This window comes from Ambystoma mexicanum, chromosome 7q, assembly GCF_040938575.1.
Source record: "Ambystoma mexicanum isolate Mex_15411 chromosome 7q, UKY_AmexF1_1, whole genome shotgun sequence".
In the NCBI taxonomy this organism is placed as follows: Eukaryota; Metazoa; Chordata; class Amphibia; order Caudata; family Ambystomatidae; genus Ambystoma; species Ambystoma mexicanum.
In genome coordinates, this window is record NC_090941.1 from 559,018,671 (window position 1) to 559,030,941 (window position 12,271).

General features: G+C 41.3%; 1 protein-coding gene across 1 annotated transcript in view; it reads right to left on the minus strand.

Annotated features, from left to right (window-relative positions):
* The window catches only part of LOC138528064 (guanylate cyclase soluble subunit beta-2-like), a 309,889-nt gene that overhangs the window by 283,795 nt on the left and 13,823 nt on the right, over positions 1 to 12,271 (minus strand). Inside the window, exon 4 of the mRNA XM_069639510.1 lies at positions 3,520 to 3,680. Within this exon, the coding sequence (XP_069495611.1) occupies positions 3,520 to 3,680 (161 nt within the window). The remainder of the gene's footprint in view (positions 1 to 3,519; positions 3,681 to 12,271) is intronic.

Sequence of the window (12,271 nt, forward strand, 5' to 3'; positions counted from 1 at the left end):
CCAAACCTTCCAGCCATCACCTCTTTTGTTTTGCATCTGGAGAAGGAGTGTCTCGTCTCTCCTTAGTGGAAGTCATGAAACAATCTCTCCCATTCTTCTGACACAGGAGAAGGGTGTATATATGTCCCTAATCACCATCATTTGTAATGCTGGTCTTCTTCTGAATGATGAAAGAATTGTGGCGTTGGTTGAAGGGATATTGCGGAGAATGCATTACCAGAACTGTTCCTCATACTAAGTCCTACTGTTCTTCATCTAAGCCCTACTGTTCTTCATCTAAGCCCTACTGTTCCTCATCTAAGCCCTACTGTTCCTCATACTAAGCCCTACTGTTCTTCATCTAAGCCCTACTGTTCTTCATCTAAGCCCTACTGGTCCTCATACTAAGTCCTACTGTTCTTCATCTAAGCCCTACTGTTCTTCATCTAAGCCCTACTGTTCTTCATCTAAGCCCTACTTCCCAGCCAGCCCTCTGTTGACATTGACCTTCTTTTTGGTACTACTTGAATGGGCCCAAGAGGCTTGTGGTTGTCCATGTACATTTTAAGGGTGTCTGTCTCAATGATTAAAGAAGATTACTTAAATGAAGATTATCTGTAGGTAAACTGGGGATCAATACCTATTCTCAAAGTAGAATTGATACACAATTTACATTGAGGTTTACAATTTCCCCCGCACATATAATGGTCTCACAGATTCACCTGGGTAAATAATTAGGTGGGTCATGGGCGTTAGTACATAAGTGTGTGACCCACAGAAAGACAAAATGCACCCTTTGGATTATGCCCTGCCACCCCCTCTTTAATGTCGAGTCCTTGTGATTTGCATTGGCTCAACCTAATACAAATCAGGGAATGTGCATTAAAGCAACACATTTTGCTATTACCGAACATGCATGCGTGTTATGAGAACGCACCCTTGAGGGCGGCTATGAAGGTCCTCCATCAACGCGCTGGTGAACATTTGGCAATCGCTGGCTCCAGCCTCTTCGGTGGAGCTTTCAGCGGGTGCAAGGAGGATGCCGGGTTCACTTTTCCCACCTCCACGGGAAGTACAGCGACAGGTGAGTGCCGGCCAGCGTGCTGTTCAGGTGAGACACAGGCACAGCAGTATCATGTGAAATGTTCTTCGACAGCGCTCTGCATCCTGTATCCTTCATTTCATTTCCCTTAACCCTCTAAGCAGAAGGGAACTGTGTGTGCTTCACACTTTTCTTGTATTGCAGTAGGGTCATCTCTTCATAGACATTTACTACTAGAGGATGCTTTCGTTTTAGTGTAAACATGCTTAATATTAAAATTAATTTAATTTAAGGTGATATAGTTTTATAAACAAAAACTTTACACATAAATTCATAAAACAGCATACAATGAATTATTACTTAAAAATCGTATTCATCTTAAATCATCTTAAAACATAATCATCCAACTAAGCTCATGATACAATTTCACATATTTCTTGTTCCATGTAATTCATTCACCACTTCAAATACCAAACAAATAAATGAATGATTATCCACCATTTATACAAAAAGAAGGGTACACGTGCTATCCATACACAAAATTCTTATTTAGAAAGGGAAAGAAACTGAACTTCTGGCATAGGGAGGATGAAGTCATTTTTGTCTGAGGCTCCATTTGATGGACACTGTGGGACTGCTAGATTACTATCTTTCAATCTTTTGTTAGCCATACTCCAATACTCTTAATATTAAAATGCATGCTGGTGTAGTACCTGTCTTATAACGAGATGCTATTCCTCTTCCTATATCAACCATCATATGAAAGACAGACCTAGCCCACACGCCTGATGGAAGAGGTGTTTGATGGCTGACCTTGTGGAGGCAAGGACTCTGGACTACTGCATAGCAATACCCGCTCTCTCTTAAATACTTGGAGACAGGCCTTATTAAAAGTGTATAGGTAATTGAAAAAACTATAGGTAACACTATTACTTCCTGCTTTATCAGTCTTCCTGAATAAAATAAATCCATATGGATCTAATACCACCAGCATGTGCATGGAGGTATTGCCACCAAAGAATTGATGTATTACCTCCAGTGGTATTATCTCGCGAAGAAATACCTCCATTCCCAAATAAAGTCCTACGGAACTTCAGAATGGGGCATAAGAAAATCACGTGATCAGGCAGAGAATCAACAATTACCACTGGAGGCAACTGGAATTCCATTGGAGGAGTCACTCCTCCAAACTCATCTTGAGACCCAAAGTCATCACAGCACACGCTGCTCTTGTTATGGTCTCTAGGGAATTTACTTTTTTGTGTGCAGCCTGAACCCCACTTTCTTTTACTCTGTGTTATGAGGTTTTGTGATTCTTTTTGACCCGTGCTTGACCAGAGACGCTAAGACACAGGAATGGCTTTCGGGACTATCTGCACCTGAGTAATTGTGTTCAACGGTCACTCTTGCCTAATGGAAAATCAGCATATCACTGGGCGTACCTCACCTGCTGCAAACGAGAGGGTCCACTATCCGCAATGGGAGCTCTCTAATGTATTTCTGACGAGATGACCAATTATCATTAGACCGGAATATTGTGTTAAGGATGCAGGCCATGAGATTTGTGCATATAAATGGATGTCTGCCATCTTGTGGAAAATACTGCTTACCCCACCAAGCCATAGCTCAACTCACTGGCTGGTACATTACATACCAAGCTAGCTCGCAACAGATTTGCTAGAAATGATAGTTTGTGTTTTAGTTCAGGAAACACAGACGAGAGATAATTAGTGGGAAGTAGTGCCTTTGAACAATAGTAGTGTATACCTGAAATGCCTGAGAATTAACCTAATGGCTAGGTCTTTATGCCTAACCATCATTGAGGAAAAATACAAATCTTCATCTCTTTCCTGAGCCTAGCGCTATCTTGCATAATGCTGCTGGGAGGCACTATGACAGAGAAAGAGCTGTGTCTGAGGGGAGTTTTCTTGACTTTGAGGATCAGGGCCCATGCTGATCTCAGAGGAATGTTATTTGTCTGATGGTACGCTGGATCACCATGGTTGAAGGACATTTCAATGATACCTTTAGCCTCAATGTCTGCGATTCTCAGGTACTCTCCCTTCAGGTAAGCAACTTTTTGGGGGACATTTTGCATCATTACCAAATAATTGTGTGGCAGAGAAACCTTGGTGTGAAGATTTGGTTAAACACGTTGCATGTTTCTCTTGTAGCAGATTGGTCTAGAGGTCTCTTTGCGGACACTGTCATCAATTCAATAATAACTGCACGCTAGATGTATGATCATTTTAAAGCTCTGTTTATGGCGTGGAGGCCAGTAAGCGCTCCTGCAACTGGAATCTTTTGCATAGTACTTTTGAAGTATTTTATTGGCCAAGAGAAATTCATGACATTATTCAGAAGGTGTCAGTCTGTTTTCTGTCTAAGTTACCTTTCAATTTTCCTTTCTTCAGCAGGAACATAGGAATAGCCTATTTTTCAAAATATGCTGAAAATAAATGCTATAGTATGAATTAATATGAAGGGCCATACTTCACCTGGTAGGATAATCCAAGATAGCTATGAAGCGCATCAAGATTCTCTATAAATTCCCAGAGATTGCCTCCCAAAGTGCGCAGCATTCTGTCATAGCCGGATATCTTGCAGAAGTTAAAGAAATATTCTCCAAAAAGTTTCAGGACCGCCTCATTAGGTACATCTGCCCGGTACAACAAAATTCATAATAATTAATACTTTCCCAATCAATGTTTGATTTCAAACCAAGTGCTATTAAATCAAGAAATAACAAATACATATCTGCATATTTTGTCATTGCATTGATGAAGTCAGTTTCCATTCTTTCGTTAGCCTAGAGATAATGAGAGACATCAATATCCGACTCGCTACTACCCTCAGTAAATTCAAAAAAGAAATCGTGACCCCCCAACTCCAAAGAGCACTTTCTTCACAGCCCATAAGAAATAACCCTGTGCACCCACCCAGCTCGAGATCCACCCTGATGACCACCCTTTACAGCCTGTAACCATCTACTGTATGCTTGCCAGCCCGGCCACTGTAGAGTGTTTCTTCCCTGCCCAAAACTGTGTCCATGCTCTATGAAACCCCTAAATAAATTAATGTAATAAATAAAATAATGGGGTGTTCTTTTATTCATTTCACATACTTTTCAAGGGCAAATCGTGTGAGTACACATTTGCTTTGTAAGCTTGTATTTAAGGTGCCTTTATGGGTGATAATGAAAGCATGCTACTACCAGTACATTCCATTTTACAAATTGTCGATTTTGTTCGGGGTCAGGCTACTGTGTTTTTCGAAAGCTGCTGGAATTTCCAACTCCCGTTCCTGGTGGTGAAAGCCTGGTGAAGACATATTACGTGTGAATTGTGGGAGGACCTTGGGTTATTTACGAACACAAGTATCCGCTCTTTAAATGTTAACTTTGTATGTATGCATGTATGTTTGGGATTTATAAAGCATGGGATCCTCAATGGGAAGCAACAGAGTGCTGTACATAGGGGCCGCTCCCATGGAGTATGCAAGACATCCCAGGCTTGACGTGACCAGCCACCATGGCCACGCAGGGAAGACGTGGTACTCACTTAGCTAAGGCTTGAGATCCCGAAGTACTTGCAGTGCCCGACGGATACTGCCTCCTTCGAGTCACAGAAATATTTGCCGAAGATGCAGGAAGGGAACACAATAGCAAGGTGCTCGCATTTTATAGTTAGATCGTAAGCGTGTCTGTGTATGAGCCTGGGGGATGGTGTGACGCAGATTCATTGATGCAGATCATCCATCCTTAATCACAGTGTCCTCTTGGGAATGCTTCAGCGATTTCCAAAGATATTGTCTCGGAATGATAGCTCAGGGGCAACGTGCTCGCCTTGGAAGCAAGATGACACAGAGCAACACCGGTTCGATTCCCGGGTCCGCGCTTAGAAACCTCTTGGTATTAAGCACGTTATAAATAACCAATCAGATCAAATCATTTGACACTAAGGTCGATTGCATTCTAAAGTGGATCCAACCAGTGGGCGTCCTGTGGACGATTCAATGCTGACATTCCCATTTGTTATGCAAAGACTCACAATGGTTCCTCTTCTTGACCGCATCCAGTTTGCTGCCCATGATTTTGGTGTGAGGTATACGATATATGTGATATATTCCCATCTTGGAGTCTGGTTGATTGGACTGCGGCGACAGTGGGGGCTGGGAGATGCAGACCCAGTCTATCAAGATACTTATGTGTATGCTCACTTCCAAGAACCTTATTGAGCCCTGGCCAGAAAGAAATGGCCAGGCGAGGAAGGTGACACACAACAAAAGTGACTCCCAGGGAAGCAGATTACCAACAAGTCAAGTGATAGGTCCTACAGGGATCAGGGTAGTAGGAAGAGGGCAGTCCATGGTCAAGCGTCACATGGTAATGCCATGGCCATATACATGCTCCCTCCAGTACTCTACAGGGCCTGTCATAGTCCCGAAGAGACCTAGCAGGATCCTTTCCAGTCTCCCTATAGGCCCCCATAGCCCCGTGTTTGCTGATGATAAAGAGCTTATTTTCATATTATTTTGAATATGAAAATAAGAAGCTTAAACAGTAGTGGTGATGTGGTTGTTTGTAATGCCCAACAAAATAACTGTCAAAGATTAAATATAGAGACAGACTCATCAGATCATTGGATTATTCTTGATGCTGTTATCAATGCGTTATCAGTTTTTATTGTTAACATTTATGTCCTTGTTCACCGGGTCCTCTAGTTTGGATACATCAATGCAAAAAAAGAATTACTTACTAATACATTTGTGGGGATTGGAAGCACATTTTTGATTTTGTGTTGGACAGTAAATCAGCAACTAAATTAATCAATTCAAAAATGCACACAGGTTTTTGAATTTTGTGCAGGAATTGAATCTTCATGAGTCATGGCGATTCTTCAATCTGGAAACTTAAAAAAATGCATAGTTCTCTCTTCCTCATGCATCCTACTCATGATTAGGTCAGATTTTTGTTAATGCCAAGCTAATTACAAATTTACAAACGTCCCATATTGGTGCTCTAACATTATTGGATCATGATCCAGTTTCATCCACATTTGAATGGACCCCAATCAATTCTGCTTTGAACAGATGGAGATTCAATTCCTCTCTGTTAAAAGATTCTAATTTCATAAAAAAGTATTAATGTTTTTACTGAGGAATTCTTTAGAATTAACCTTGCTATAGATACTTCTTTATTAAACAACAGGGATTCCTATAAAGTGACTTTGCTTTGTCATATTATACAATATGTATCGCATAAGAAAAAGCTCTGCCAAAAGAAATCATCTGACCTGCTAACTACAATCAAAACACTTGAACATATTACAAAAATGCTAATGAACTGACTCTCCAAGAATTCATGTCTTAACATATTTAATACAACAAAACTAGCACTGCAAAAGCATGCACTTCTATACTTGGACCCAAAACTAAATATTATGGAATGTCCAGTAAATCTGGTACATTTTTATCTGCTTTTTTAAAAAAAAAAAAACATAAAAAAGAAAAACACGGTTATCACATCAATTACCAATGAGGTAACCTAATATCTGTATATATAAAGCAGAACATCTGTTAGTTTGTTCTTTATACAATTCTACACCGTTCCACCAATCTGCACCAAATTTGGCATAGTTACCTTTTAGGACCCTGCGGACATTACTGGCTACATGACATTTGGACACCCCAACCCTTTCCCCGGATTTCAGCACTTCACACATGAGGCGGTTCCCTGAAATTGGCAAAACATCAATGTGGTGATAGAAGGATCGGATAAAGCTCATTTTAAGCATCTTGAAGCTAGAAACAAAACTCGAAGATCTCTATGGAACCTTAAAAACCATGTTTGAAGGCCCTAGGATGCACCGTTTCTGAGATATTTGCAACGCAACGCACTGCACCGCGTCAGATAAATATTTCAGACCCTTCACACATGAGACGGTTACCTGAAACCGGCGAAACATCAATGTGGTTGTTGAAGGATCGGATAAAGCTAATTTTAACTATCTCACTGCAAGGAACAACACTCTAAGGCTTTGAAAACCATGTCTCAAGGCACTAGGATGCACCGTTTCAGAGATATTTGCACCACAATGCACTGCACCACACAAGATACATTTACATTTTGTGTAATTTCTATGCTTTTCTATTTCCAGATGCCTGCCAAAAACCAAACATCTATTGGACAAATTAATCCAAAATCAAAGAAAGTGAGATTATTAAGGGTAGCTGAGACACCTCAACAGTGTGAAGCCCAACTTGAACAACAACGAATAGGTCAGACTGAGTCAAGGGCTGTGGAAACAACTGAACAGAATCAAGACCGGCTTGAACAACAATGAATAAGGATGGCTAAATCAAGGGCTGTGGAAACAACAAAACCCGGGCGGAGTATAGGCATGTCTGATAAGGACCCTACTCTTACTAACAATGATGGTCCTATCTCTTTAATCAATTCTGAAGTCAAAATGTATGCTAAGATTCTTGCCAAAAAACTTGATCAATATATGCCATGTCTTATCACTACTGACCATACATGATTCATTAAAGTTCGTTATACATCCCCTAATGCATGCCTTCTTTGTGATATATTAGCTCAATTAAATGTTGTAATAGAACCCCAACTATTGCTAGCTTCAGATGCAGAGAAGGCATTTGATTGTGTTCCTGGGCCCTTTATGTTTGAATGGCTTAAAAGGCATGGATTTTGTCCTACAATTTTAGAATAAATACATATTCTTTATTCCTCTCCTTCATCTAGTATGTTCAATAATGGTGAAAGAACCTCATCCTATCTTATATTGAGAGGAATTCGACAAGGCTGTCTGTTATCTCCCTTACTATTTGATTAACCCCTTGAACCATTGCTACTATCTATAAAAAATGAATACAAAAATTGTGGGTATTGGAGATTAAACTATCTGCATATGTGGATGAAATTTTACTTCATATTTCTAACCCTTCCACATTTAATTTTATTATTATCTTTTACAATGTACTTTATTTATATATGGTAGGAACAATGCTCTTTTGATCACAAAAGAATGTAAAATAGATAAGAAATCAGATTTGATGGGAAGCAGTGCGTACAATGGGGTGAGTTCGAGGGAAATTCTGTCTAGGTTGAAAAAAGGGAGTAAATGGAACAGTCACTGGGTGTTATACATGGGTGGACATACATAGAATAAGGACAACCAACAATCGATGTGCAGGTAAGTGGTACAGTCAGATGTATTAGGGATGTGACCATGGCGGATGAAGTGCTAGAGTAAAGGCAGAGAAAGTGAGGGGCAAAGGCAGGTTAAAGGCAAGGGAAAAATGTTAACTAGAGTGCAGATGAGAGGTAAGTTAAGAGTGTAACTCGCAGGTGAGGAGGAAGGCTTTTAGTTTGGTTTTTAACAAATCGGTGTGGACTGTTTCCCGAATGTTCAGGGGAAGAGAATTCCATGCAAGTGGAGCAAGAAGAGAGAAAGAGTGGAAGTGAGAGGAAGCATAGGTGGGGTGAGGTGCCACAAGGGTAGTCGAGGAGGCCGAGCACAGATTACAAGAAGGCGAATAAAGGAATTTATGTGATCTGCCCACAAACGGTTTGTTCGCGGGCAGATTGCCCGCAGTAAAACTGCTTGGGCCCCCCTTTTGACCGTTCATTGAAAACGGGGCCTGCACAATTTTTGGCCCTGCCTCCATTGTTACGAATCTGAGGGACACCCCAGCAACCCCCGAGGCTGGAGATACTGAACATGGAGAGCGGGGGACACCCCTGCAAACCCTGCTCCTTATGTTCAGGTAAGAAGGTAAAAAATGTAGACGGTAAAAAGGAAGGTCAAAAAGGTCAAAAAGGCAAAGAGACCAAAAGAAAATTACCAAATTGGGTAATACCGTATAACGGACGATACATACAGTTGTGCCTTACTAGATAGATAGATTTGTGAACCAGGAGAAGACATTTTAATTTGGCCCTTTTCAAATACTATGAAGATAGTAGTGTGCAATTTTTACTGTGGAGTCTTGCATCATTAGCCATCCAGCCTGGTGATGGTACGAGGAATTAGGTGTGAAGTGAGAGAGTTAAAAAAGAGCCCTTGTACTTAATGATCTTGTCGAGAGGACCGAAAGCATAGTTGGGGAGACCAAAGAGGATGCTGGCACAGTAGTCCGGTTTAGAGAAGACAAGAGTGGTTAAGAGATGCTAGGCGGTGTTGAAAGGAAGGAGGTGCCTGATTTTCCTAATGTTTAGGAGGTTGAGGTTGACTGCCATTGCAATTTTGGAGATGAAAGTAGACACTGAGGTTTATAGATGAATAAGAGTAGGGGAGAGTGTCCGGTGAGAACTGGATACGTAGGGGAAGGGATGCGACAGAGTATTTGTCAGGAAAGCAGAGCACCTCTGTTTTGGTAGTTTAAATCATAGAGTGCAAAGCCATCAAATGTTTAATGGCAGGGAGACAGTTGGAAATGTTGTAGGAGAGATCAGAGGAGCATTCAGGAAAAGAGAAGAAGATTTGGGTGTCATCCATGAAGAGTTGGTACAAGAACCAAAAGGAGGTGATTATTGTCCCAAGAGCAGAAGTGTAGAGGGTAAAGAGGAGAGGGCCCAAGACAGACTCTTGTGTCACACCAACAGTTAAATGAGTGAGTTGAAATGTGCTGTTGCTCCAGGAGACAGAGAATTGGTGAGGTCCCAGGTAGTATTCAACTGATTATTAACGAGATCAGAGCGATTATCAGCAACAAAGGAAGCAGAGAGGTCAATCCGGATAGAGGATAGGTTGGAGTGCTTAGCAGAGACAATGAAGCCAGGGACATTCATGAAAGCAGTTTTGTTGGAGTGACAGGAGCAGAAACCTTCTGATAGGGGGTCTTGAAGGTTATTGATGTCTAAGAAATGTGTAAAACGGTTGAACACAACCCGTTGGAGCACTTTAGAGTAAAGCAGAATGAGAGACCCAGAGCAAAAGGTCACTGGTAGGTTCTGGTAAGCCTTCTTTTTGGGAGGGGGATGACCATGGCCGTTTTGAAAATAGAGGGAAAGCAACTGGAGTCGAAGAACAGGTTGAAGAATTCAGCTATTTGAGAGGCCACCAAAGGGGCAATAGGCTTTTCTAGCTGCAGGGCAAGAGGGCCTGATGGGAACACAAGGGGTTAGCCTTCATCAGTAGAGACAGTAGAATGTGCTTTTAGTAATAGGTGAGGCAAGTGGTAAGGAGAGGACAGAGGGTGGAAAGGAGATGCTCTACAGTGGCAAGCGTGGTCACTAATAAAAGGCTGAAGTTCAAATTTATGAGAAGTGGTTGGAGAGAGAAGGTTAATGTTGCCTAAGAGAATTGGGTGATGGTTAGTGGAAAGATAATCCAGCAGTTGCCCAAGTTCATCAAGAATGGTGCAGTGGGACCAGGAGGGAGATTTTTTTAACTGAGTGAGGTGGAGCAATAGTAGAGATTGTGAATTCAAAAGAGGTAGGAGAGGACGTAGCATTTGAGATTTGGGAGGCATTGAGGCAGGAAGAGAGTATGTGTCCGACACCTCCACCTCTGCCAGTCAGACGAGGAGGATGAATGAAGGATAGTTTGGAGTCATGTGTGGCCACCTGAGTGACAGTGTCAGATGGAGAAATGCAGGTTTCAGTGATACCAAGGAGATCTAGAGCGCAGAGGTAGTGTGAATGTAGTCTGTAATAAAGAATGTTTATTTTATGCACACTGAGCATTCCAGAGCGCAATGTTCAGTTGATTCAGTAAGGAAGAGTAGAGATGTTGCGTCTCAGAGGAATAGAGGTGATGGGGGTAGGTATTAGGGAAGGTATGCTTAGCTCATTGGATTTTTATGTTGGAAGTAGGAGGTGCAAGAGAGATGGAGTAGTGGGAGTTTCGAGATGTGAGTTTTATGATAGGGATAGGAAAGGAGGAAATTGTAGCATGATTGGAGAAAGCGTATGGAGAGGTGAATAGGAAAAACAGCAGGGGCAGCAGGAGTCAATGCATAATAGGTGAGTACCGCAGAGAGATGAGAGAACACAGAAATTAGCAAGCTTGGGATACTCACTGGTGCAGCAGGGAGGAAGGGAAAAGCAATGTCTCTTGGGATGAACACTTAGAAACATGTGTGATTAGATGAGCTTAATCTGCCTGAAGTGCATTAAAAGTACATCAAATCAAATAAAATAGGTGACGAGGCAAAGAGGCTGATCAATGAGTGGTCTTCACCCTTCATTGTTCCGCTCTAAACTGGGACACCCCTGGCTGGACACACTTAGTGAGCTCAGAAGTGATGTCACACAATCTCCTGATCGTTTAGTCCATCAGTGGTTGGTCTCTCTGATTTTGTCCATAGTGTTGGTGGGATGAGGCAATTTGTTCCTGAATGGTGTTACCAGATGAGTCTCTTGTGGCCTTCAGCTGTAGATTGCACCAACTCAAGATGGCCACAGGAATGGATGTCACTGATCTAATATGGCTGCAGGAAGAGATGTCATTGATCCAGCATTGTAGCAGGATGTGATGTAACTGAACCAAGATGGCTGCAGGAAGTGATATTAGAGACAGAAAATGAAGCTACAAACCAAAACATGATGAAGCACTCTCTTGTCAACTGATTGCCTAGTCCATCAGTGGTTGGTCAGTCTGATTTTGTTCCTGGTGTTGCTGCGATGAGGTGATTTCTTCCCAATTCATGTTCCCAAAGGAGTCTCTTGTGGCCTTATGCTGGATATTGGGCCGACTCAAGATGGCAGCAGGTAACAATGTCATTGCATCAATTTCTAATCTTCTTAATATCATTAAGGAATATTCTGCAGTAACTAACTATAAATTGAAACTTGCCAAATCTGAAATTCTCTCTCTGACTTTTACTTGTTGCACTCATAATAAAATTTACTTTACTGAATAGAATTTAAGATCTTACATCAAAATGATCCCCTTTATACCTTTCCTGGTGGAGTTGTCTCAAAACTCATAAAATTAGGATCTCTCCTACTGTTCTATATGTTCTTTCCATGATTCCTATTTCTTTTCCAGCCTCTTTGTTCCAAATAATTGACAGTGCCCTTTCGAAATGTCGATGGAATAGTAAGACACCTAAAATAGCATTAAATAAATTTAAACTCCCTAAAAAATATAATGTCCCATGATTCCTATGCTTACCATAAATTATTAAGTCCGCGCCAATTAAGTACACTTATTAATCAGGATACATTACATACACATCCTTCTACTTGGTGTAAAATGGAAAATAATTTTGTTACTTCATTTC